Source organism: Bos grunniens, chromosome 5, assembly GCF_055505025.1.
Source record: "Bos grunniens cultivar Pamir isolate PY7600 chromosome 5, Bosgru_T2T1.0, whole genome shotgun sequence".
NCBI lineage: Eukaryota > Metazoa > Chordata > Mammalia > Artiodactyla > Bovidae > Bos > Bos grunniens.
The window spans coordinates 101881271-101908882 of NC_141169.1; the positions used below are offsets into that span (position 1 = coordinate 101881271).

A 27612-nucleotide genomic window follows, 5' to 3' on the forward strand; every position below is an offset into this window, starting at 1 on the left:
ACAAATCTTTACTTATTTTTAAACATTTCTCTCCAACTTCCTGGATCTCTGAATCTCTAAATTCTCTGGGGATATACAAAGAGGTTCTAAAGGGCACTGGAAATTGATACTTTGAAAAGAATCAGCTTTTAGATCCTCACACTCATGCTGATCAGCTTGAGACCATGCTATCTACCCTTTCTTACCTCCCCTTTTTTAATTTCCCATCTTCCACTTTAAAAGAGACAAACCTCCCTCGATTAGTTGTTACCATGGAACATTGTTCTGGAATATAAAAGTCTCTAGAGTTCCAAATAAAGGAGCAATTTGAAAAACTGATGTTGATGTTGAGAAAACAAAAGACTCAAATGACGGAAGAGAAAATCATTTTGCAGATAGTGTGGTGATGAATTCTTTGTTTCAACAGAATTGAAGGAGGATTTAAGGGAAATACCAGTTGATAGATGATAAGAAGCAACTCTTGATAATAGGGCACTGTGATTTTTGGCACATAATGCAGAAGTTACAAGAGCTGATAAAAAAATGATATAATTTATTTACTTTTATGTGAACAATTTTTCACAGCACTGCATATACACAAACCAAAACTAGCAACAGAGTTCATGGTAGACCTTTGTTTAATTCTTGCAGTGAGGAATATCTGTCCATGAATATTTAAGAACAGTTCATCATTTTCATCAAAGATGTGCTTCAAAAGTGTTTTGATTTTATATTAATATGTAAAATATATGAATCATAGCTTGTAATATATTTTGTTTTGATCTGTTGTATACTACTAAGGCTTTTGAAAACAATTCAGAAGAAAATGTTTAACATTTACAACTTTATGATCACATTAAATTTAAGAGTTAAAATTCAATTTATATACCCACACATAACAGTACATGCATACATGTACATATGCAAACAGTACATATGCACACACATCACACATACATATGCATATGTATATCCATACAAAATAAAGACACGAGTGATCCATAAAATATTTTAAAGCATAGAAATGTTAGGACAGACTTCTGTATGGTGACATGAAAATTCAAGCTCAAGAGGGAAAAGGAGAAAGCTGCTAAATTTCTGATCATTACAAAAAGAACATTTTGATGTATTTTTTAAATAGATCATATTGAATATCTTATCAATATGATATTTAAGATTCCATGAGAAAGTTAGAAAAAAGTAATGTGGTGGTGGTGGTTTGCTTTAGTCTCTAAGTCGTGTCTGATTCTTGTGACCTCATGGTCTGCAGCCAGTCAGGCTCCTCTGTCCATGGGATTCTCCAGGCTAGAATACTGGAGTGGGTTGCCATTTCCTTCTCCAGAGGATCTTGCCAACCCAGGAATCAAACCCAGGTCTCCTGAATTGCAGGCAGATTCTCTACCAACTGAGTTATATCCAGGTAGCAAAAAAAAAAGTAATGTAAGTTTTATTTTAAAGTATCATCAAAAATAATATATTTTGCTATTACTTAAACTTGTGGGAAAAAAAATAGATGTTTACCTGAGTATATGTAAGGAGTGCATAGTGTCTAAGAATTATGTTAGGGATATTGTGAGCAAAATGTTTGAACATTTGAGAGTCAATAAAATTATATATGAGGGTATTGGGAAAGTTTCTTTTCTGCTCATGAGTTACCAGGACTCCAAATTCAATCTTTAGAAGACCATCCTTGAGTACACCATTTTTGTCCAGCCGTGAGTTGAAAGACAAATATTTAATGTACAAACATTCAGGGTTGGGTAACACACCAAGATGTCATTAGTTGCTTAACACACTGAGACTTTAAACTAATGACTTTCTTTAAGCCTCAGGTTCCATATCCATAAAGTGGAAAGCAAGAACATGCCATTCCATTTTTACAGGCTTGCTATGTATTCAACAAAAAGTTCTATAAGTGGATTGGCTTTTGTAATGTCTCACATGAGAATTGCTTGCTTTCCTCAGTAATCCTAATGTAAAATAGATTGACAGCTTGACTAAGTATAATTATCATGTCTTTATTTGAATTCAGATTTGAGTTCCTCAGCATGAGATATGCCTGCAAATGTTCTCCTCATTAAGGCTCACTTCAAGTAAAATGTTCACTGACATGGCACTGACTATGGAAAGGAGAATAATTCTCTTGCATGCCTTTCAGTGGCAGGGATCAATTTCCTGCTTATCAATATGTCTTCTCTTGGCATAGAACTAAGGATAGTAACAAAAATTACAGCAGAAAATAGTGCTGCTGCTAACAATGCCTCACCTCCTACACTCTCCTTTAACTGGACTCCCCCAACCCCAGGCAATACATGGTGCTGGTCCCCTCCCTGCTCCATACGGAGACCCCTGAGAAGGGCTGCCTCCTTCTGAGCCACCTGAATGAGACGGTGACCGTCAGCGCCTCCTTGGAGTCCGTCAGAGAGAACAGGAGCCTCTTCACTGACGTGGTGGCAGAGAAGGACTTATTCCACTGTGTCTCCTTCACTGTGAGTATGACAGTTTGACTTAATACACTTGTTTCTATGGGTCAGGAGCACAGGGATCTAGAATTCAGTCAAGATAAGACTTTGCGAGGCTGGCATGGACTTCACGAAGGAATCTAAATGTAACGACTAAGTGTAGAAATTAAGAAGCCACATGTGAATTTCCAACCACGGTAGACAAATATTTATAGAGATATTAAAATGAGCTTAATGATTGAAGAAAATTCCTCTTAACAAAACAAAACAAAACAAAAAAAAAAAAAACAGTAAAAACTAGACAAAGGGAAAGTGTGACTTCTCCTTAAAATGAAAATGGAAAAAAGACTAATAAAACATACTAGGCCAATGTTCAACATAAGCCCCAGTGGTGGGCTGACTGGAACACAGAACACATCATCCCATACTCTTTCTAAGCGTGAAACTGTGGAAATCACCATGAATGTACAGCCAGTATCTCTTCAGAGTTGTATAGAATCCTTATAGCATCCAGCCAATAAAATATTGCAGTTTCCTTTCTCATAGCGTAAGTGAAGAAAGTCAGACAGAGGAAGACAAATATCATATAATATCGCTTACATGTGGAATCTTAAAAAAAAAAATCATACAAATAAACGTATTTTCAAAACAGAAACAGACTCACAGACTTACCGGCAGAGGGATAGATTGGGAGTTTGAGACTGACATGTACACACTGCCATATTTAAAATAGATAACCAATAAGGATCTACTGTATAGCATAGGGAAGTCTGCTCAATATCCTGCAATAACCTAAATGGAAAAAGAACTTGAAAAAGAATAGATACATGTATATGAATAACTGAATCACTTTGCTGTATACCCGAAACTAACACAAAATTGTTGATCAACTATACTCCAATATAAATAAAAATTAAAAACAATAAATTGAGCAAAAATATTTTTTAAAAACTGTTCTGGCTGATCTACAAGGAGATGTGAATCTCATTTATGACCTCACTCACTGTTATGTTTTCCTCCACCTTTTGTTCTGTCTTCCCATTCACAAGTGACAGAGGTCATCCTGTCCATGAATTTCTGTCCATGACAGCTTTCTCCGATGAGAATGGGCCAGTGAAATTAAAAGGGGCAAGACCCCTAGGGAGAAGTAGGAGAGGGACTTGGAGAGGAAACTTGGGAAATGAGTGGGTTTTCAGGGTCTCTCTTCTATTTCAGCTCCCAAGATCTCCAACCAGTCAAGAGGTAATGTTCCTTACCATCCAAGTGAAAGGACCAACCCAAGAATTCAAGAAGCGGACCACAGTGTTGGTTAAAAACGAAGAGAGCCTGGTCTTTGTCCAGACAGACAAACCCATCTATAAACCAGAGCAGACAGGTACAGAGGCCTATAGTCAGGACAACTCCCCAAAAGAAAGATCTTCCTCTCTTGCATGTTTCCCAGTCAAAGGAATTCTGGTTCCTTAATAGCTTGTCTTACTAACCTACGGACCTGGCCTAAGGTTTCTGGGACTCACGGAAAATATTTCTGTTTCAGTGAAATTTCGTATTGTCTTGTTGGACGAAAGCTTTCACCCCCTGAATGAGTTGGTAAGTCTCCTAATATCTATCTAGAATTATTATTATCTGTATAAACAGGCTTGGAGTCTGTTTTTGGTGTTGGAGGAGGGCCAGAGAAAGCAAGAATCTGCTGATAACAATATTTTCTGGCATGGCCATTGTGCAAAATCCTTATTTAAAACAGTACCCTGGGTCAAGAGAGTTGTTGATTCTTTCTTGTTACTGGTACTTGATTGTCACACAATTAAACTTACTCTTTGAAAAATTCTCAGTTAGGCAAACTAGAAAGATACACTAAATAAATAAACTGTCAAAAAACTTAGGTTTAAATAACTTTTCAAAGATCCAAAATTTTTCTAAACACACCTACCAAAATCTCTCCTATAAGGGAAGGAGAGTATAATCGATGTTTGTTCCTCAAGACTAACGCTCAATTTTGATGTAGACAAGAAACCAAAGTCTTAATTTTTCTCTCCCAAATCTAGTCCTCAACCACATTTTTTTTTAATCTTGGAAAGAGACACTTTTCAATTAAAAGCCACAGACTCTGTTTACTATAGTCCCTCCCCCTCCCAACTTCCTTTTCCCCTCTTAAAAACACTCACTTTCCCAGGCCATGGGGGGTTGCAATTCCCTGCTGATCCTGATTAAATCCATCTCTGCTGGGGAATGGGGTGGGAATGGGGGAGGGGGTTGGCGGAAGGAGCAGGGAGGACTGGCGGGGAGGGAGCAATTTTTTCCTTCTGGCTCCTAAAGCAAAAGATTAAGGCATAATCCTTCATCTTTTTCTCTTACAGCCACATCCTATTTTATCAGAAAATCATGTTAGCTTAAAATGTATCCAGACTGTGCTTTACCACCTGAATTGCTACAATTTTGTTCTCACCAATATCACCTCTAAATGACACTATTGCAGTAGCCTTGAAATGGGTCTCCTGGTTTCTACTTACACTTTTCTATCTAAAATTAAACACTGCTTCCATCACTCTGTCAGCTGAACTCTGCTTTATTTTCATTTCTTGACACTACTTCAAACATATATATATATATATAACTTAAATATATATGTCAAATATGTGTATCTCATACACCAAACATATATATCAAATGTATATCTATACATATCAAAAATATATATTGCATATATGTCTGTTTTTCATATATCCATCCCTATTAGAATGCAAGCTCCATGAGACACAGATCTATTGCTCTTTTGTGGATTGCTGTATTTATAGCACCTAGGATGATACACAGCACTTGGTAGGCACTTAATGTGCATACTAAGTCACTTCAGTAGTGTCCGACTCTATGAGACCCCATGAACTATAGCCTGCCAGGCTCTTTTGTCCATGCCATTCTCCAGGCAAGAATACTGGAGTGGGTTGCCATGCCCTCCTCCAGGGCTCGAACCCACATCTCTTACATCTCCTGCATTGGTAGGTGGGTTCTTTACACTAGGATTATACACGGCACCTGGTAGGCACTTAATAAATATCAGTTTTTTTTTTGTTTTTTTTTAATTAATTTTATTTTATTTTTAAACCTTACATAATTGTATTAGCTTTGCCAAACATCAAAATGAATCCACCACAGGCATACATGTGCTCCCCATCCTGAACCCTCCTCCCTCCTCCCTCCCCATACCAGCCCTCTGGGTCGTCCCAGTGCACCAGCCCCAAGTTTTTAAAATGAATATGCATTAATAGTAGAGGATTTATTCCCACTCCTTCTTATTCTTAGAACTACTTAAGAATTCTGTGGTCCACCTAATATTTGGATCTGAACATGTTTACTCATTGTTTCATTGGTGTTTATTTCTCAATCTGTAAAATAGCATAACAAAGGAATGTTCTTCACTGGGGTGCTATAAGCATTTAAGTAATATTAGTAAATACCATTCCTAATGAATGGCACACATGCATTTGTTGCTGACAGTCCAGTAAGTACTTAACATTACTCATTAATTCCTTGTAATGGATTAAACTTCTACAAAACTTAATCTAGAATTTTTCTGTGTTTTACTACAGATAAAACTAATCTGCATAAAACTATTTTGCTTATAAATCAGAATTGAGGCTATGTGAGAACAGTTCTAAACTGCTGACTATCCTTTTGTCTTTCAGGTTCCACTAGTATATGTTGAGGTAAGCAACGTGAAACATTCCATAATTATAATACACTTAGGGGAAATGTTCTTATTTAAGAGATTCTTACAGTATTTCAGAAATTTATCATTAAGGGAGAAGCCTTCAAATTCATGTAACACTGGTTTGTTCCAAGTCATGTCCTCCCACCCCTCTTTGTGGATAACATCAGAATTCCTCTTTGTGGATAACATCGGAGTCCCCATTGATTTCCTGTACTGTCTAACACCCTAGGCTCTTTTGTAAATTACGATTATTGTGCCTGTAGGACCCCAAAGGAAATCGCATTGCACAGTGGCAGAACCTCGAGGTAGAGAATGGCCTCCAGCAGTTGACCTTCCCCCTCTCATCAGAGCCCTTTCAGGGCTCCTATAAGGTGGTGGTACAGAAGGGATCAGGTGGGACTGCAGAGCACCCCTTCACCGTGGAGGAATTCGGTATGCCATTAAGAAAAATCACCAAGCAGTTCTTTTTTTCATATTTGAACTTCTAAGGCCTAGAATTCAAGTTTCTTTGGAATCCTCCTATTTCCCATGGGTGAGATTAGACTTGGAGTGGACCAAATTATATCTAAATCCAGTGAGGACTATCAGGGATTTGTGAATAGGATGCCATATAGCCTTTTTTGTAACAATTTTAACCTTAAAAAATGTAAAACATTCATAGTCTAGTGGGGTCTCCCATAATTCACCAGGATTACGTTGATCCATCACAGTCCTTTAACCAAGATCTCCAGTTGAAAGGAAGGTGAATATACTGGAGAAGAGGGCTACCTTTTCAGGGCCCTAAAATATTATCAGGGAATTATTATTGAGAATCTGGAAATGCCAATTCCCCAAAAGTTGAAAACCAATCATCAACTTCCTTTTCTCCAATCAACAGTGCTTCCTAAGTTTGAAGTACAAGTAAGAATGCCAAAGATAATCACCATCTTGGAAGAAGAGGTGAAAGTGTCCGTGTGCGGCCTGTGAGTTTATACTTTCCAAAAATCTTCTTTTGGGGTGGGTGTATTATTTAAAAGAGACTCACCCTTTGGGATATCTTGCTAGTTTGTCTATGAGGAGTGCTTCACAAACACCTTAAATACATGGGAACATTCCCATCTCTAGAACTTTCCTGTTGCTTTTCTATTTTCCTTCTTAATTTCTTTCCTGTCCTTACCAGAATTATTGTAACTATCATGGGATAGGCAACTGTTTCTAGAGAAGCTATGCTAGTAGGGTTGATTCTGAAAGTAATAAAGCTACTCGCGCACACATAGGCACACAAATAAGAGAGTGTTGAAGGGAAGTGACTTTCACTCTACCAGGTTGTACAGGAAAGTCAGTCATCAACAGATCATTTACCTGACCTTGCAGACATAGTGGAAAAATAACTTAGATTCAGAATTTGTAAAGATAAGCGTGTTACAGAAATCTCATCTAACTCATCCATCTACCTAAGGCAGGTCACATACTTCTTGGCACTGCCATTGTCACTGATGAGACTGGACATGGTCTCTCAGTCAGGCTTTTCCAACCTTGAGAATTAATGTTACTAGGATCTTATGCTCCCATCTCCAGTAGCCAGCCCAGCAGCAGCAGTAACAGAAAGAACAGGCAGTGAAGAAACAAGTCCCGCCTAAAGACCACACTTGTAATATACTAGCTGTTTCGCCGGAGAAGGCAATGGCACCCCACTCCAGTACTCTTGCCTGGAAAATCCCATGGACGGAGGAGCCATGGACGGAGGAGCCTGGTGGGCTACGTCCATGGGGTTGCTGAGAGTCAGGCACGACTGAGTGACTTCACTTTCACTTTTCACTTTCATGCATTGGAGAAGGAAATGGCAACCCACTCCAGTGTTCTTGCGTAGAGAGTCCCAGGGACGGGGGAGCCTGGTGGGCTGCTGTCTATGGGATTGCACAGAGTCGGACATGACTGAAGCGACTTAGCAGCAGCAGCAGCAGCTGTTTAGCTGGGTCCCTCTTCAGTCCCTTCCAGCACTCTCTCAGAGGAAGGCCACCAAGCTCCTGATCCACAGAGCTAATGAACCAATACTCTTACAAATACAGAGATAGAGGATTTTTTTTTTTTTTTAATTTTGGCTGCACTGGGCCTTCGTTGCAGGTTTCTGTAGTTTTGGCATACAGGTTTAGCTGCCCTGAGGCAGGTGGGATTTTAGTTCCCTTACCAGGGAACCCTGCCTGCATTAGAAGGCAGATTCTATTTTTTTAATTTACTTATTTTTAACTGGAGAATAATTGCTATGCAAATTATGCTGGTTTTTGCCATACATCAGCATAAATCAGCCATCAGTTTACATGTGTCTCCTCCCTCTTGAATTTCCCTTCCACCTCCCACCCCATCCCACCCCTCTAGGTTGTCAGAGTACTAGTTTGAGCTCTCTAAGTCATACAGCAAATTCCCACTGGCTATCTATTTTATATATGGTAATGTAATTGTTGCCATGCTACTCTCTCAATTTGTCCCACACTCTCCTTCCCCAACTAGGTCCACAAATCTGTTCTCTATGCCTGCATCTCCTTTGTTGCCCTGCAAATAGGTTTATCAGTAGCACCCTTCTAGATTTCGTATATATGCATTAACATGTGATATTTATTTTTCTCTTCCTGACTCACTTCACTCTGTATAATAGGAAAAGGATATATATAAAACTCAAATGTGTTCCTTTTTATGGCTGAGTAATATTGAATTGTATATATGCACCACAGATTTTTTACCCATTCATCTTCCGATGGACATCTAGGTTGCTTCCGTGTCCTGGCTGTTGTAAATGGTGCTGCAGTGAACACTGGGTATACGTGTCTTTTTCATTTGTGGTGTCCTCAGGTTATATGCCTGGTAGTGGGATTGTTGGGTCACATGATAGTTGTATTCCTAGTTTTTGAGGAGTCTCCATAATGTTCTCCATAGTGGCTGTATCAATTTTCATTTCCACCAACAGTGGAAGAGGGTTCCCTTTTCCCTATACCCTCTCCAGCTTTTATTGTTTGTAGATTTTTTGATGATGGCCATTCTGACCAAACTACCTCACTGTAGTTCTGAGTTGCGTTTCTCTAATAATGAGCAATGTTGAGCATATTTTCATGTATTTGTTAGCCATCTGTATGTCTAGAAAGTGGATTCTTAACCACTATACCATCTGGGAAGTCCTGAGGATATTTAAATTGGGAAGAAAACACTCTCAAAACCACAGCAATTACCAATGACATATTTATGGCACGATCCCATTTTTGTAAAAAGCTCAGTTCAGTCGCTCAGTCGTGTCCAACTCTGCAACCCCATGGACTGCAGTATGCCAGGCCTCCCTGTCCATCAGCAACTCCCAGAGTTTACTCAAACTCATGTCCATTGAGTCGGTGATGCCATCCAACCATTTCATCCTCTGTTGTCCCCTTCTCTTCCTGCCTTCAATCTTTCCCAGCATCAGGGTCTTTTCAAATGAGTCAACTCTTCACATCAGGTGGCCAAAGTATTGGAGTTTCAGCTTCAACATCAGTCCTTCCAATGAATATTCAGGACTGATCCTTTAGGATAGACTGGTTGGATCTCCTTGCAGTCCAAGGGACTCTCAAGAGTCTTCTCCAACACCACAGTTTAAACACCACAGTTTTTGTAAAAAGTAAACAAGTAAAATTCAACATAAACAGAGATAGCTGCCCATAGGAAGAGGATGGCAGAAGGAAAGACACCATCATATTAATAGTTTATATTCCCATGCAGAATTGAAACCACTCGTTGCTTATCTTTGTTTTGTTGGTATGGTTGTTTCTCTTAAGATCTGGTGTAGCTTTGACAATAAGAAAAATATTTTTAAAAAGATGAAACTGAAAATTAGATATCGGGGGGTGGGGAAAGACATGATAAAAGAAGATGGTAGTAAATTTCAGCACGCTGCACTGTAAATTTCTAAAAGAGAAGGTTTTAACAGACTTGTGGACCCAGTGGGGGAAGGAGAGAGTGGGACAAATTGAGAGAGCAGCATGGAAACAATTACATTACCATATATAAAATAGATAGCCAGTGGGAATTTGCTGTATGTATGTTAGGGAGCTCAAACCAGTTAGTTTACTTGCCCTCAACACTACATGAGCCCTGCAGAAGTTAGAAGGAAATACATAGAGTAAAAATATGCTATAGCTAAAGGGGAAATATAAACAGGTCAAAAATGAGGGTGTTCAATGTCTGATTTGATCCTTGTGGCAATGCTTTTATGACAGATACACTTATGGGAAGCCTGTCCCAGGACGTGTGACTGTGAACATGTGCAGAAAGTACAGGAACCCTTCTAATTGTTATGGTGAAGAATCCAATGCTGTCTGTGAGAAGTTCAGTGGACAGGTACGTGGGAAGCCACTCCTAAGGACTAACAGCCTAAGCACCATTGACAAGTAGTGAGTTATATCATGGTGACAATTCAAGCAAGAACAGACCAATCTATAAAAGAATTCTATGCTAGCTATAATAGTTTTTATTGATAAAAATCAGTGACTTAGCCTAATAGGAATTATTTCTTGTCAATTGTAGGTATGCTTTGTGCACCAGGGACCCAGAACCTGGTATCTAAAACCCCTTTGAGTATCTGCAGGAAGTAAAGAGACAGAATATACCCATCTTAACCACCTTGGCTGAGAAGGGCTTCAGTTCTTCCCTCTTTCTTTGAGCAAGAGCTTGTCACATGGCCCCACCTAGATGTCAGGGAGGGAGGAAACACAGTCCCCACATGGGCAGCTACCTCCCAGCCACAGCTGTAAACCAAGGGAAGCCAGATTTCAGTGAAGAGTTAGCTGCCTCCTGCAGTAAGATTGTTGTTATTGTTTGGTTTCTCAGTTGAGTCTGACTCTCGCAACCCCATTGACTGTAGCCCACCAGGCTCCTCTGTCCATGGGATTTCCCTGGCAAGGGTCCTGAACTGAGTTGCCATTTCCTTCTCCAGGGGATCTTCCTGACCCAGGGATCAAACTCCAATTTTAACGGTTTAAATTTCTATACCTCATTCACTCTAGAGATTATCAGATACTAAGGAATACACCTATCAGTTATAAGGCAGAGACTGTTGTGAAATGTAATAATAATTAATTCCTAGAGAATATTTATTGTGTTTTTATTATGCAAAATTCCTAAGTCTTGTTGCCTCAAAAAAAAAAAAAAAAAAAAATCCCTCCAGACTGCCTGACCACTCATTTGTCTAGTCTTACGTTTATGTGTTTTATTTCATCCCCTCCTAGCTGAACAATGAGGGCTGCTTCTCTCAGCAAGTAAACACCAAGATCTTCCAGTTGAAGAGACAAGAGTTTGAAATGAAAATCGAAGTGGAAGCCAAGATCCAAGAAGAAGGAACAGGTGTGTATACCTCCTGGGTATGGGAAAAGAACAACGGACACTGATTTAGTTCCTTTGCCAAATTATGAAAGGGAGGTGGTGGTGTAAGTTCAGGGAGAAAATCCTTCCAAATGAGAATGTATTTTTTCCTTCTTTTTCAGAGGTGGAATTAACTGGAAAGGGGGCCACTGAAATAACAACAACCATCACCAAACTCTCATTTGTCACAGTGGACTCAAACCTTAGACGAGGAATTCCTTTCACGGGGAAGGTGAAGTATTTTTCAATTCACGTGTCAAACCATAGTCTCCCCCAATACACACAACATATTCTGCTAAAACCACATTTGGCTGGTATTATCCATTGATTAGTATAATCAAAAGCATGTGCGTGTGTGCTCAGTTGTGTCCAATTCTTTGCGACCCTATGGACTGTAACCTGCCAGGCTCCTCTCTCCATGGGGATTCTCCAGACAAGAATACTGGAGTGGATTGCCATGCCCTCCTCCATGGGATCTTCCCAACCCAGGGATTGAACCTACATCTCTTATGCCTCCTGCACTGGCAGGGGGGTTCTTTACCACTAGCACCACCTGGGAAGCCCCTAGTCAAAGGTATAAAACTGCATAAAATAGATTTGTTCCTCGGTAAATTTGTATATCAAATCTATAAAAACCACGCTAAAATTAGAAGGTTTTTAAAACAGCCCTGTGTGTTACCATTCAAACTCTTTCCCATGGCTTACCATACAGTCTCAGATTTTTATATTTTTCCATAAGCATCTCAAAATTCATGCTGGCCAATTACATTATCTTTCCAACATTAATTTTGTATGGAAATGATGGATAGGTGGCTTTTATTTTTATTTTGAAATATAAGAGGTTCTACTGTTTTCCGATGGCTCAGCAGGTAAAGAATCCACCTGCAATGCAGAAGGAGATCGGGGTTAGATTTCTGAGTCAGGAAGATTCCCTGGAGGAGAAAATGACAACCCACTCCAGTATTCTTGCCTAGAGAATCCCATGAACAGAGGAGCCTGCCAGGCTACAGTCCATGGAGTTGCAAAGAGTTGGACATGACTGAGCACATGGCAATCACTGTACCTGTTGTTTCTTTCATGGATTTTGTATTTATATTACTCTTTCTATAATAGCAAGTATATTTTAAAAACACTACATAGAGGGGTAAAATACTGCTATTTAAGGTTTACCCTTCCAGGTGGTGCCAGTGGTAAAGAATCTACCTGCCAATGTAGGAGATGCAAGAGACCCAGGTTCAATCCCTGGGTTGGGAAGATCCCCTGGAGTTATGAAATATTATAAAATATTTGCTTAGGTGGCTCAGAAGATAAAGCATCTGCCTGCAATGCAAGAGATCCGGGTTCGATCTCTGGATCAGGAATATACTCTGGAGAAGAGAATGGCAACCCACTCCAGTATTCTTGCCTAGAGAATTTCATGGACAGAGGAGCCTGGCGGGCTACAATCCATGGGGTTGCAAAGAGTCAGACATGACTGAGTGACTAATACTTTAACTTTCACCAGATTTTAAAGATACAAATTCTTTCTCTCAAATCTACAAAAAAAAAAAAAAAAAAAAAAACTTCTCCTGTTATTTTTCTATTATATGTAAAAATAATAATGGAGTTTTCAGACTACGGAAGTCTAAGATGACAGTCATATGTACCTACAAGTATAATCACCATGCATCTCGTCTTCAATAGAAACGTTGTGTCAGCTGTGGAGAGTGTAAAAAACAGAAGGATCAGGCTATAGAGGAGTGGTGGAATAAATTTTAGAATGTTTTGATTTTGTTATGACAGCACACATGTTCAGAAACTTTGGTCACTTCCTAAAATGAAAGTTCATTTTTTCAGATTTCTCAGAGATATATTGTACTTGTTGAGATTTTATTCCTGCTAAATAACTATCCCATTAGTCCCATTTCTAATCAAAAGAGGAAGAATTTTGGTGTTCTGGTCTTCATACATGCAACTGACATTTCATTGGCAAACTCAGATTTTGTTGAAATTGAAAGTGTTAGTTTCTCAGTCGTGTATGACTCTGTGACCCCATGGACTATAGTGCACCAGGCTCCTTTGTCCATGGAATTCTCCAGGCAAGAATACTGGAGTGGGTTGCCATTTTCTTCTCCAGGGGATCTTCCTGACCCAGGAATCGAACCCACGTCTTCTTCATTAGCAGGCGGGCTGTTTGCCACTGAACCACCAGGGAAGCCTAGCTACCAGGGAAACCCATTACTTACACATTTATTTAGCAGCTATCTCTTTTCCTGGACTGGATGCTCAAAGACAGAAGGAACTTTGTTTTGTTCACTGCTGTAGCTTCAATGCCTGGAACCACCTTCAACATATTGGACACAATAAATATCTGTGCTAAAATAAATGTTTGCTGCCTATTGGATATTAGCCACAAAACTGATCTACAGCTTTTAATCTTCAGGTGCTCCTAGTGGACGGGAAAGGTGTCCCCATGCCAAATAAAGTCATCTTCATCACAGCAAATGAAGCCAACCACAACTCTAACACCACCACTGATGAGCACGGCCTGGCACAGTTCTCCATTACCACCACCAAAATCAAGGGCACCTCCCTCAGTATCAGGGTAAGTTTGTAAGGAAGTTACCAATGACATGAAGAAGTCTTAGGAAAAAGGGTTGCAACCGAAAGTGATGGCATTTCCAAGTTGTGTTTAGTCTTAAAGAAGACAGGGAAAAAATGAGAAATTAGAAACTAATTTTAGGTCAATTTTGAAACAGTTTATTAAAAAGGAGGCAGCACAGAGTTGTGGTTAAAGTGGTGGCGGTGGGGGGTGGGGTTTCGACACATGGAGCCTAAGACAGCCTGGGAGAGGCAGGCATCAATTACTTCACTCAAAGAATTGATGCTTTCAAATTGTGGTGCTATAGAAGACTCTTGAGAGTCCCCTGGACAGCAAAGAAATCAAACCAGTCCATCCTAAAGGAAATCAACCCTGAATATTCACTGGAAGGACTGGTGCTGAAGCTGAAGCTCCAATACTTTGGCCACCTGATATGAAGAGCCGACTCATTGGAAAAGACCCTGATGCTGGGAAAGATTGAAGGCAGGAGGAGAAGGGGACGACAGAGGATGAGATGGTTGGATGGCATCACTGACTCGATAGACATGAGTTTGAGCAAGCTCTGGGAGATGGTGAAGGACAGGGAGGCCTGGCGTGCTGCAGTCCATGGGGTCACAAAGAGTCAGACATGACTGAGTGACTGAACATAAACAAACATAAACTCAACTCTTGAACAAATGCTAGTTACAGAAAGTGTTCTCAGACGTCTAAGTTTGCAATATTACATTTATTCATAGTATCCATTTGAAACCCATCCTAAATGAGGCATCTCCTCTCCGAAATGCAATTCTTCAGTTTCTGAGAATCAGTTAGTCTCCTCAGTGAGGTTTCATAGCTCCAGTATCTCTGTCTGAATACATAAAGTGGCTACAGAAACGCAAGGGAGCTAATCAGAGTCAAGGATGCCTCCTCATATGCTCTTCAGAAGTATAAATACCAACCCAGGAAGCCTCTGCCATGTAAAGGGTCTGCAATATAGATAAACAAAATAAGGGACACTTCTCTCTCACTTTTTAGTGTGGAGCAAAAGATTTCTAGGTACACTAGTTAAGGTAGGATACTAAACTAAACCAATTCTGTGAGCACACTGCCATTCTCTCTGATATATAATCTATAAGCTAATACTGGTTTTCTAATTCATCAGGTCAAATACAAGGATCACAGCCCCTGTTACGGCTACCAGTGGCTGTCAGAAGAGCATCAAGACGCTTATCACAGTGCTAATCTTGTGTTCTCCCGAAGCAACAGCTTTGTCTACCTGGAGCCCTTGCCTCGTGAACTGCCCTGTGGCAAAACTCAGACAGTCCAAGCACATTATGTGCTGAAGGGACAGGTCCTAAAGGATCTAAAGGAGCTCGTGTTCTATTACCTGGTGAGAAGGAGGGCCACCTTCACTGTCTGTAGATAAAAGCACTGTGTGGGCAAGCATTTATGAAGCTCTTTACATTCCTTCCCCGAAGGCTCAGATGGTAAAGAATCTGTCTGCAATGCGGGAGACCCAGGTTTGATCCTTAGGTCAGGAAGATCCCCTGGAGGAGGGCATGGCAACCCACTCCAGTCTTCTTGCCTGGAGAATTCCATGGAGAGAGAAGTCTGGCAGGCTACAGTCCATGGGGTCTCATAGAGTCGGACATGACTGAGCAACTTCCACTTTTACATATCACTTCTTTGACCTCTTATGCACGTTCCTTTTGAAAGTTTGACTTCTCTCCAATCTAATTATTGCCAGTAGCGGCTTAATGAAACAGGCATATTACATGGAGGGCAAGAACTTCAGCTAAGAGCTCTTTCAGGCAAATTAAATCCCTTTTCATTTCCTTGTTTGCAGATAATGGCAAAAGGAGGCATTGTCCGATCTGGGACTCACACACTGCCCGTGGAGCAGGGAGACAGTGAGTATTTCTATAATTCCTCATGCTTGCCTTCCTCTGTCACATGCAGCCTTATGCTGCAAAAATACCAGGAATAGTCTCAAATAGAGAGAGACTGTTCATCTTACCCTCAGAAAAAAGCTGAAAAGGGAGACTTATCTGGCAGTCTAGTGGTTAAGACTCCATGCTTCCAATGTGGAGGGTTTAGGTTTGATCCCTGATCAGGGAACAAAGATTCCACATGCCTCATGGCCAAAAAAAACCAAAGCATAAAACAAAAGCAATATTGTAACATACTCAATAAAGACATCAAAAATGGTAAGCATCCCCCAAAAAAAAATCTTTAAAAGAAAAAAAAAATTTGAAAGGGGAAAGCGATTAAAAAACCCTTTATCAAATATTTTCTTTTCCTTCAGGTTAATCTGTTCAGATTTAAAATGTTGAGTTGGTTCATAATCTATGCTTATTCCAAATTTCCCAAAATAAATACTCATGAACCTTCTCAAAACGACATTTCAAAATTGTTTTAGACAATGGAAAGAAGCTAAAACTTTGCAGTGTCTCTTATATATTGGGTCCTGTGCTGAGTTATTTACATTTTCACATTATATTTCCCTTTTGAAGATATTTATGACTTATGAAGAGATAAATTGAGTTTTTCCAACATTGAATTGGTCTTTCCACAGGAACATATATGAAACAATATAATCTCTGAACTTTTCGCTTACATAAAGTGGCTAAGTCGCTGCAGTCGTGTCCGACTCTGTGCGACCCCATAGACGGCAGCCCAAGGGAATCTAAAAGATCCCTTACTAGAAAATTATCAGTGAACTACTCTTTTATTGCTTCTTTGTAGCAACGTAGAAGCGCTACAGTAGACTTAGAGAAGCTTAATGTAACTTCTAACAAATCTATTTGCTAAGCTAAGCCACTTCAGTTGTGTCCAACTCTGTGCGACCCCATAGATGGCAGCCCAGCAGGCTTCCCCGTCCCTGGGATTCTCCAGGCAAGAACACTGGAGTGGGTTGCCATTTCCTTCTCCAGTGCATGAAAGTGAAAAGTGAAAGTGAAGTCACTCAGTCGTGTCTGACCCTCAGCGACCCCATGGACTACAGCTTTCCAGGCTCCTCCATCCATGGGATTTTCTAGGCAGGAGTACTGGAGTGGGGTGCCATTGCCTTCTCCAAACAAATCTATGTATGTGTCAAAAAACAACTTTCAAAGGAGCTCAGTACTCCTCTTAAGAAGAAAAAATAGAATATTTGGTTCATAGAAAGTTAGAGGATATAAGGGTAAACACAACGCATTAAACTCTTACTATTATATCTCACAACTTCAAGTTCTATTTCCTTCTCCACTGTGAAGTCTAGATCAAATGGAAGCCAAGCAGATGTCTCCACATCCTTAGATAACATCAGAAGTTTATACAGATGAACTCAAGCTTAACTCAAGCTTAAACCTGGGGAGAAATCATCTTGTGATTTTCAGAGACGAGAAGACTTTGATAAAGTTTTTTTAAGCCAGAGTTCTTAGAGGTAGTCATCCATTTATTGCATCTACTATTTCTTATATCTGGTACATCTACTGGGCTTCCCTGGTGACTCTGTGGTAAAGAAATCACCTGCCAAACAGGAGACTTGTTTTCAGTCCCAGGGTCAGGAAGATCCCCTGGAGAAGGAAATATCAACCCCCTCCAGTATTCTTGCCTGGGAACTCCCATGGACAGAGAAGCCTGGTGGGACCAAGTTCATGGGGTTGCAGTGAGTCAGACAGGACTTAGCGACTAAATAACATTACTAATAGTCATTAGCCCAACCAGGCTTCTAAAATGACTTTGTACTGATACAACAGAAAAGCATTATTTTAGCCTTGAATTCTCACCCATGATCACTTCCTTATTGTCTCTGTGCTCCAGTGCAAGGCCATTTTTCCATGTCAGTCCCCGTGGAGTCAGACATTGCTCCTGTCGCTAGGCTGCTCATCTATGCCATTTTACCTGATGGAGAAGTGGTAGGGGATTCTGCACGATATGAAGTTGAACACTGTCTGGCCAACAAGGTGAGTGTTTTATATGGTAAAATTTTCAACATTTAAAACTAGAAGTTACTATCACTATCAATTATTTTCTACACTTGCGCATTGGGGTCAAAGGGGTTAAATGAATTCTCCAGAAATTTTCAGCAAGGTAATGGCAGATCACACTAAGAAGCCACGTCAAGAGAAAAACAAATATCATATATTAACACATATTTTTGAAATCTAGGAAAATGGTACAGATGAACTATTTGCAGGGCAAGAATAGAGATTTGCAGATGTAGAGGACAGATGTGTGAACAAGGAGGGGGTAATGAGGGTGGGATGAATTGGGAGATTAGGATTGATGTATACGCACTAGCATGTGTAAAACAGATAGTGGGAAGCTTCTGTAAGGTACAGAGAGCTCAGCTTGGTGCTCTGTGATGACCAGGATGGGTGTTGGAGGAGGAGGATGGGAGGGAGGTACACGAGGGAAGGGATATATGTATACATATAGGTGATTCACTTCATTGCACAACAGACTCTAACACAACATTGTAAAGGAACTATACCACAATTTAAAAAAAGAAAGAAGCCATGTCACTTGACTCCTAGCACAAAATCCCCATGCATTATCTCTTACCCAGTTCACAGTACCTTGTTCCCTTCTTTTATGGTGAAGTGTTGGGAAATATGCAACCAAGTTTTAAGACTACAAAAGAGCCAAAGAAAAATACAAGAGTGTCTAGAACCATTTGCATTCTAGCCACAGTTAATGAACACCTCATCATGTATCAAAGGTGGACAGTGGAGTCTCAAATTTAATAACTTATAAAAATAGATATCACTATAATGGCTCAACTGATGAATATCAGAGTGACACATAGGGAATCAAAGGCCTCAAGACTCACGTGGCGCCAAACATCAACAAAGTCAAAGTGATTTTGCACCAAATTTGAGGAACAGCCAGGAAAGGCTGGTGAATCCATGGATCAATCAGGAAATTTCTTCTTCTGACTTTGTCCCCAATTCCACAGGTGGGTTTGAACTTCAGCCCCGGACAAAGTTTCCCGGCCTCCCAGGCCCACCTTCGAGTCACCGCTTCCCCTCAGTCCCTCTGCGCCCTCCGCGCCGTGGACCAAAGTGTGCTGCTCATGAGGCCCGAAGCTGAGCTCTCAGCAGCCACGGTGAGTTCTGTGAGCCCCAGGGGCCAGGAAGGGCCCCACGGGCAACTCAGAGCAAGGAGAGTGGGGTGGGTTCTATTAAACTTATATTTATCTAGGAGTTAATCGTTTTGAGCTCTTTCATGTGCACCTTTTTTTTTTTGGTAAGGAAGATAATACATATGAATATATAGGTATAAATGGTATTTAATTAAAAATCTTAAGATACTTCTAAAGGAAATTTTAAATGCATAGTGGAAGCAAGAAATATGTGGGCAAATTAAATTAATGTGTTAAGCTTATATAACATAATTTCATAGTTCTCAAAATTTTTTTAAATTACAACAACCTCAGTGGATAGATAAGGCAGAAGATTCTACTAGTTTGTTAATAATAAACCAGGCGCTTTCAGGTATTTAGGAGCAGACCTGGGTTAGAACAAGAGTTCCTCTCAATCTGTGATAATGTTCAGTATTGAAATGCCTGCAGCGAGGGGGAGCCTGGTGGGCTGCCTTCTATAGGGTCGCACAGAGTCAGACACGACTGAAGCGACTTAGCAGCAACAGCAGCAGTAGCATAAGTCATTCAGTCCACACATACTTATTTAGTGCCTACTGAGTTCTGGATGTGCCTACTGTGTGCCTAAATTCTGGGGATCTCAATAGTGAACTACTGGAAAGTAAAAAATCTATGCAGTCATGGATCTTACATTTTTGTAGATGAGATAGACGATAATTACGTTATACGCTTTCAAGAAAAATAAAGCAGAGCAAGGAGACAGAGATGCTAAGAGGGAGCTGCCCTTGAGAAAGTGTTTCATTTCATTGTGCTACTCACTTTGCTAATTTAGTCTTGTCAATAATTTTGTCAGGATTTTCATGTTTGTTTTATTCTTCAAAGTATCATTTTCAGTATTCTACAATAAAAGTTTATGTATTTTATAAAGACATGGAGCATTTTGTTCCCATCATTAATACTAAGAAAATACCATCCTGACCTATATAGAGGATACAGGCTTATCCATGTGCCTGTTTAGAACATGCATCCATTACTTTGTTATACACTGAGTCTGTTGCTAACCACCAGGTAGAGAAAAAACTATTACTTAATTCTCTCATCCCAAAGTGTTACACAATCTCTCAAGTACAGCAAACCTCAATTTCTCTTAATTAAATTTTATTTCATTCCAACATAGAGTCTAGGGTTTGTCTCTGAATTATGTAACAAAGGATTATGATCTTTGGGTATTTAGATAGGAATGTTTTGGGGATTTTTTCCCCCTAACACTGTTAAACATCTTCAAAATCATCTTCTCTATAAATTGTCTAAGCAACAGAGCCACTCAAAGAAAGTTTGGCAGTGATTAGTCTTTTCTTTTCTCCTTGAACTTAAGAAAAATAAGCCACAAATAATTTTGGCCTTTTTTTTTTTAATTGTTTAATCCTTTTGTGGGGAGATGGTGCCCCCCACCCCATACTGCACAGCATGTGGGATCTTAGCTCCCCAACCAGGGATCAAACTCTAGAGCCCCCTGCCTTGGAAGCATGGACTGTTAACCACTGGGCCTCCACGGAAGTCCTTAATTTTGTCCTTTTGTCCTTTGCATTTGTACAGGTTTATAACCTGCTACCAGTCAAGGACCTCAGCAGTTTCCCCTCAAGTGTAAATCAACAGGAGGAAGACAATGAAGACTGCATCAGTCATGACAATGTCTATATCAATGGAATCATGTATTTCCCAGTATCAAATACAAATGAAAAAGATATGTATAGCTTCCTGCAGGTAAGTCCCTTATACTGCTGATGGTCACTTCTTAAGGTTCACAAAATATTATCCATAGGAAGAATATTTATTTTAATGCTTCCATATCATAGTTGAGGGCAATGGAACATAGAGAGGTCAAGTAACTTCTCCAACGTCTACTAATAGTAGCAGATCTGCAAGAGCAACATAACTAGGACTGGAACTTCTGGGACTATTAAGCAAATTTTGTTTTGTCTTTTTACGGAAATTCATTGCCTTGTGATATTTATAAATATCATATATGTAAAATAATTACCTTTGAAAGAGGTTTAAAGCCAGAATAAAATTATCTGTTTATCAATTTCCTTTCTACTATGTGAACATTAAAATTTTTTAATTAAAATAAAAATTAGTATTAACCTAGTTGGATTATTTGTTTAATTCTATGAAAAGAAGAATGGGTATAAAATATGGAAGTACTGATTCAGTTATGATTTCCTTTACAGGATATGGGCTTGAAGGCATTTACCAACTCAAAGATTCATAAACCCAAGATATGTCCACAGCCTGAAGAACATAGAATACAGCATCACACACTATTAGCTTCTCCAGGTAAAAAATTAATTAATTGCCTAATATATTGAACCAAATAAAATAATTCTTTAAAAAAGGTAAAATGTGATGAAATTAACCAAAAAGAACTTGTGATTCAAGTCATAGAGAGCAGACTTGGGTTGCCAAGAGGGAAGGAAGGGTTGGAGAGGGGTGAACTGGGAGTTTAGGGTTAGTAGATGCAAACTATTATATATAGGATGGATAAAAATTGGGGAATGAAGAACTTTTTAAATTCTTGATCCTCTCACTCCTATAAACTATTTCTCAAAGACACTGTCATAATGTCTGAGTATGGTTTTTCTTTGCTCGTGCAGAGGAGCAGACCAAATCCAGATCTCAAGTCATAACCCTCACCACTTAGAACAACATGCAGTAGCTGCAGAGCGTCCTTTCTGCTTCTAGGTCTCCTTTCACAGACTATCCAAGACTCTTTCTGCTTCTGGGTCTCACTGTTCTCTGACTGGGACTCGCTTCCCCCAGCTCACTTACAGCTTACTGTAATACTTCAGAATTCACCTAAAAATATCACCTCCTCCAAGAAGCTTTCCCTTAACCCAAGTGTCCTTTCCCAGTTCCTATCTTTTTCATCACCCTATTTCTTTTGTTGCACTTATTACAATCTCTCATAAGCTTTATCTTTATAGATATTGCTACTGTTTCCTCCACAGTCAGAGCTGAAATGGGAAGAAATCGTGATTTTGTGCATTTTGACGATACTTCAGAGCCTCCCACAGAGACTGTACGAAAGTACTTCCCTGAGACATGGATCTGGGACTTGGTGGTTGTAAGGTAAGCAACTTCTTTTAAATTACTTATTTATTTTTTATTTACTTTATTTTCACTTTTCATTCATTTTATTATTCATTATTGACTCTGCTGGGTCTTCCTTGCTATGCACAGGCAATTTCTCTGTAGCCTGCAATGCTGTCTGATAGCATTTACCCATTGTAGAATGTCTTTCAAAATTGGAGTCAGTCCTCTCAAACTCTGCCATGGCTTTGGCAACTAAGTTTATGTAATATTCTAACTCTTTTGTTGTCATTTCAACAATTTACAGTATCTTCCACAGGAGTAGTCTCCATCTCAGGAAACTACTTTCTTTGCTCACCCATAAAAAGCAACTCCTTATCCATTCAAGTTTTAACATGAGATTGCAGCAATTTGGTCATATCCTCAGGCTGCACTTCTAATTCTGGTTCTCTTGCTATTTACACCACATCTGCAGTTATTTCCTCCACTGAAGTCTTAACCCCTCAAAGTTATCCATGAGAGTTGGAATCCACTTTTTTCACTCTCTTGTTAGTGTTAATAGTATGACCTCTTCCTATGAATCATGAATGTTCTCAATAGCACCTAGAATGGTGAAGCCTTTCCAAGAGGTTTTCAATTGACTTTGCCCAGATCCATAGAGGACTCAACCATATATGGCAGCTAAAGCCTTACAACGTATATTCCTTAAAGAATGAGACTTGGAAGTCAAAACTACTTCTTGATCCATGGACTTCAATGATTATTGTGTTAGCAGGCATGATGACAACATTAATCTCATTGAGTATCTCCATCAGAGCTCTTGAGAGACCAGGTACATTGTCAATGAGCAGTAGTATTTTGAAAGGGATCTTTTCTTTCTAAGCAGTGGCTCTTAACAGTGGGCTTAAAATATTCAGTAAACCATGTTGTAAACAGATGTTCTATCATACAGGCTCTGTTGTTCCATTTATAGAGCACAGGCAGAGTGGATTTAGCATAATTCTGAAGGGCCCCAAGATTTCCAGAATGATAAATGAGCACTGGTTTCAACTTCAAGTCACCACCTGCATTAGCCCCTAACTAGGGAGTCTGCCTGTCCTTTGAAGATTTGAAGTCAGACATTGACTTTTCCTCTCCAACTATGAAAGTCCTAGTTGGCATGTTCTTACAAGATAAGGCTGTCTCATCTACATTTAAAAATCTGTCATTTAGTGTGGTCAACTTCAGTAATTATCTTCTGGATAACTTGCAGCAGCTTCTATATCAGCACTTGCTACATCACCTTGAGCTTTTATGTTATAGAGTTAACTTCTTTCCTTAAGCCTCATGAACCATTCTCTGCCAGCTTCAAATTCTTCTGCAGCTCCCTTACCTCTCTCACCCCACAAAGAATTGAAGAGAGTTGAACCAAAGAGAGTTGGGGCCTTGCTCTGGATCAGGCTTTGGTTTCAGGAAATGTTGTGGCTGGTTTGGTCTTCTCTCTAAATCACTCAAATTTTCTCTATGTCAAGCAGTAAGACTGATTTTCTATCTTATCATCTAAGTGTTTACCCAAGTAGTACTTTTAATTTCCTTTAAGAACTTTCCCGAGCATTCATAACTTGGCTAACTGGTACAAGAGGCCTAGCTTCCAACTTGAATTCCCCACAAAGCTTAATCATTTCTAGCTTTTTTAAAAATTGCATTTATTTATTTTCGGCTGTACTGGGTCTTTGTTGCTGCATGCAGGTTTTCTCTAGTTGCAGCGAGTGGAGGCTACTCTTTGTTGTGATGTGTGGGCTTCTTATTGCAATGGCTACTCTTGCTGTGGAACATGGGCTCTAGAACATAGGCTTAAGTAGTTGCGCACTGGCCTAGTTGCCCTGGGGTATGTGGGATCTTCCCAGACCAGGATCAAACTCATGGGCCCCCTGCATTGGCAGGTGAATTCTTAGCCACTGGAAAACCAGGGAAACCCTATTTCTAGCTTTCGGTTTATTAAAGTGAGAGGTGTGCAATTCTTCCTTTCATTGAACACTTACAGGCCATCCTAGGATTATTAATTGGCCTAATTTCAGTATTGTTATGTCTCAGGGAATAGGGAAGCCTGAAAAGAGGAAGAGAGTTGGGGGAATGGCTGGTCAGTGGAGCAGTCAGACACACACAGCATTTATCTATTAAGTTTGCTGTCTTATGTGGGTACAGTTTATGGTACCCCAAAACAAGTAAAATAGTAACACCAAAAATTAATGACCACAGATCCATAACAAATATAATAATAATGTAGAAGTTTGAAATATTGAGAGAATTACTTCAGAGACCTGAAGTGAGCAAATGCTGGTAGAAAAATGACACCAATAGACTTGTTTGACACAGGATAGCCACAATTTGTTTAAAAACACAGAACTGTAAAGCACAGTAAAGTAAAGCACAATAAAACGAGGTATGCCTGTACTGGGGCTTCCCTGGTGGCTCAGTGTAAAGAATCTGCCTGCCAGTATAGGAGACACAGGTTCAATCCCTGAGTCAGGAAGATCCCCTGAGGAAGGGAATGGCAACCCACGCCAGTGCGGAGAATCCCATGGCAGAGGAGCCTGGTGGGCTATAGTCCATAGAGTCTCAAAGAGTTGAACACAACTTAGCAACTAAACACAACAACAAGGCCTGTATTTTAACTGCCTGCTTTTTGTTTTTCACATGGCCATCGTCCCCAGCTCTTCAGGTGTGCATGAAGTAGAAGTAACAGTCCCTGATACCATCACTGAATGGAAGGCAGGGGCCCTCTGCCTGTCCAGAGACACTGGACTTGGTCTCTCTCCGACCGCCTCTCTCCAAGTCTTCCAGCCCTTCTTTGTGGAGCTTACAATGCCCTACTCTGTGATCCGTGGAGAGGCCTTCACACTCAAGGCCACAGTGTTAAACTACCTTCCCAAATGCATCCGGGTAATGACCTCTCTTTCTTAAATTGAACACAGGATAACCATCCAATAAATTAAAAACTGCATTCCTGGGAATATTGACAAACTTCCTATTTATAAGATGGGCTCACCAGGAGAGAATACTGTCAGAAATATTCAGGTATTATATGACCGCAGTTTTTGATAGCTCCAAATACCAAATGACAATGTAAGACAAGGTTCTGACCTTATCATAATCCTCATGTCTTCTGTTCTCAAAGATTTCAACCTATGCATTCCTATATATTAATATTTAACTTTTCATATATGATTAATTATATTAAACTTAATTTTTAAATCTCACCATAACTGTTTATAAATCTTATATACTCTGCTGGGAGACCTGAAGGTGTGGTTGAGATCCTAAGCCAAGAGAGTGGGAAGGAGGTTCAGGAGGAAGGGGATATGTATACACTTAAGGCTCATTCACATTGTTGTACGGCAGAAACTAACACAACACTGTAAAACAATTATCCTCCAATTAAAAATAAATTTTTAAAAAAAATCCTAAGCCAAAGGAGTAGAGCTTCCACAGGCAACAAACCTACTATCATGACTTTTCTTCAACTCTGCTCCTACCACGTGAAAGAGCAGATTACTCCTAAATACTAAGATTTAGGTGTCAGATCCACCCATAAGATGCACAGTCCTCATTTATATTATCTTCAGTGTTAGGCAACCTGAAATCTACTTAATCCCCCAATGTGCTTTATTTTAAGCCATTCCCTCTTTGGTTCCCTTTTCCTCTGGTTCATTTGTCTCTTTATCTCACCCATGGTTTCAGGTCAGTGTGCAACTAGAAGCCTCTCCTGCATTCCTAGCTGTTCCAGAAAAGGAACAAGAGACTTATTGCATCTGTGGGAATGGCCGGCAGACTGTGTCCTGGGCGGTAACTCCAAAGTCCTTAGGTGAGAGACAGCCTCTCATAGGCAATTCTGTACCTAAAGATTGTATGTATATATGGGATCCTTATATCCAAGCAAAGAATGTGCCCCCTCTCCACCAGATGGTAGAATGTTTTTCTCTCTTTCATTCTAGGATGTCTAGAAGGATACCCCCTTTCCCTCACCTCCATCTCTACCTTGGATTCTCAGTATCATTAGCCTCTAGTCTATGCTACTTACATTCCTGTTCCTATATTTTTATAAACCAAAATAAAAAGTCACATAGCATTAAACATGTATAAACCTTGGGGTTTGGAGTCACTGAAGAAGACAGAGATGGGGCTCATCTCTACTGGTCCCCATTTTCTAGGGAATGTGAATTTCACAGTGAGTGCAGAGGCAGTGGAGTCTCAAGAGCTATGTGGGAGTGAAGTGCCTGTGGTCCCTGAGCATGGAAGGAAAGACACAATCATCAAGCCCCTGTTGGTTGAAGTAAGTAAGCCTGCTTTTTTTTTTGGATGGGTCACAATGAGTCAGGAAAAACAGTGGTGAATCCAGTTGGAGTTCCTGATTTTGGGTAAGAAGGACTAAATAATATATGATCATGTGATATTTCACAATATGATTCTCTCTTCGTCTCTCTCTCTCATCTTTACCTCTCTTGATTTAACTTTATAATTCCCCTCCCTTTCCCATCTATCAATTCATATATTGCTCCTTCATATATTGCTTCAGTTCAGTTCAGTTCAATCGCTCAGTCATGTCCGACTCTTTGCAACCCCATGTATTGCAGCACGCCAGGCCTCCGTGTCCATCACTAACTCCCGGAGTTCACCCAAACTCATGTCCATTGAGTTGGTGATGCCATCCAGCCATCTCATCCTCTGTCGTCCCCTTCTCTTCCTGCCCCCAATCGCTTCCAGCATCAGAGTCTTTTCCAATGAGTCAACTCTTTGCATGAGGTGGCCGAAGTACTGGAGTTTCAGTTTTAGCATCATTCCTTCCAAAGAACACCCAGAACTGATCTCCTTTAGAATGGACTGGTTGGATCTCCTTGCAGTCCAAGGGACTCTCAAGAGTCTTCTCCAACACCACAGTTCAAAAGCATCATTTCTTCAGTGCTCAACTTTCTTCACAGTCCAACTTTCACATCCATACATGATCACTGGAAAAACCATAGCCTTGACTAGATGGACCTTTGTTGGTAAAGTAATGTCTCTGCTTTTGAATATGCTATCTAGGTTGGTCATAACTTTCCTTCCAAGGAGTAAGCATCTTTTAATTTCATGGCTGCAATCAGCTGAACGCTGAAGAAGTGATGCATTTGAACAGTAGTGTTGGAGAAGACTCTTGAGAGTCCCTTGGACTGCAAGGAGATCCAACCAGTCCATTCTGAAGGAGATCAGCCCAGGGATTTCTTTGGAAGGAATGATGCTAAAGCTGAAACTCCAGTACTTTGGCCACCTCATGCGAAGAGTTGACTCATTGGAAAAGACTCTGATGCTGGAAGCGATTGGGGGCAGGAGGAGAAGAGGATGACAGAGGATG

At 40.1% G+C, this 27612-nt stretch overlaps 1 protein-coding gene across 4 annotated transcripts in view; it reads left to right on the forward strand.

Moving 5' to 3' along the window:
* The window catches only part of A2M (alpha-2-macroglobulin), a 71549-nt gene that overhangs the window by 24090 nt on the left and 19847 nt on the right, over positions 1–27612 (forward strand). For 2 of the 4 annotated variants that reach the window (XM_086402028.1, XM_086402030.1), the window contains exons 2-21: positions 2285–2468; positions 3657–3816; positions 3976–4028; positions 6122–6142; positions 6411–6579; positions 7025–7109; positions 10365–10485; positions 11373–11487; positions 11628–11737; positions 13928–14089; positions 15231–15458; positions 15915–15978; positions 17873–18015; positions 19011–19160; positions 20751–20918; positions 21386–21491; positions 22139–22283; positions 24938–25166; positions 25965–26088; positions 26435–26556. In XM_086402028.1, coding sequence (XP_086258154.1) covers positions 2285–2468; positions 3657–3816; positions 3976–4028; positions 6122–6142; positions 6411–6579; positions 7025–7109; positions 10365–10485; positions 11373–11487; positions 11628–11737; positions 13928–14089; positions 15231–15458; positions 15915–15978; positions 17873–18015; positions 19011–19160; positions 20751–20918; positions 21386–21491; positions 22139–22283; positions 24938–25166; positions 25965–26088; positions 26435–26556 — 2659 coding nt within the window. The remainder of the gene's footprint in view (positions 1–2284; positions 2469–3656; positions 3817–3975; positions 4029–6121; positions 6143–6410; positions 6580–7024; positions 7110–10364; positions 10486–11372; positions 11488–11627; positions 11738–13927; positions 14090–15230; positions 15459–15914; positions 15979–17872; positions 18016–19010; positions 19161–20750; positions 20919–21385; positions 21492–22138; positions 22284–24937; positions 25167–25964; positions 26089–26434; positions 26557–27612) is intronic. The other 2 variants (XM_086402031.1, XM_086402032.1) reach the window with 1 other exon arrangement.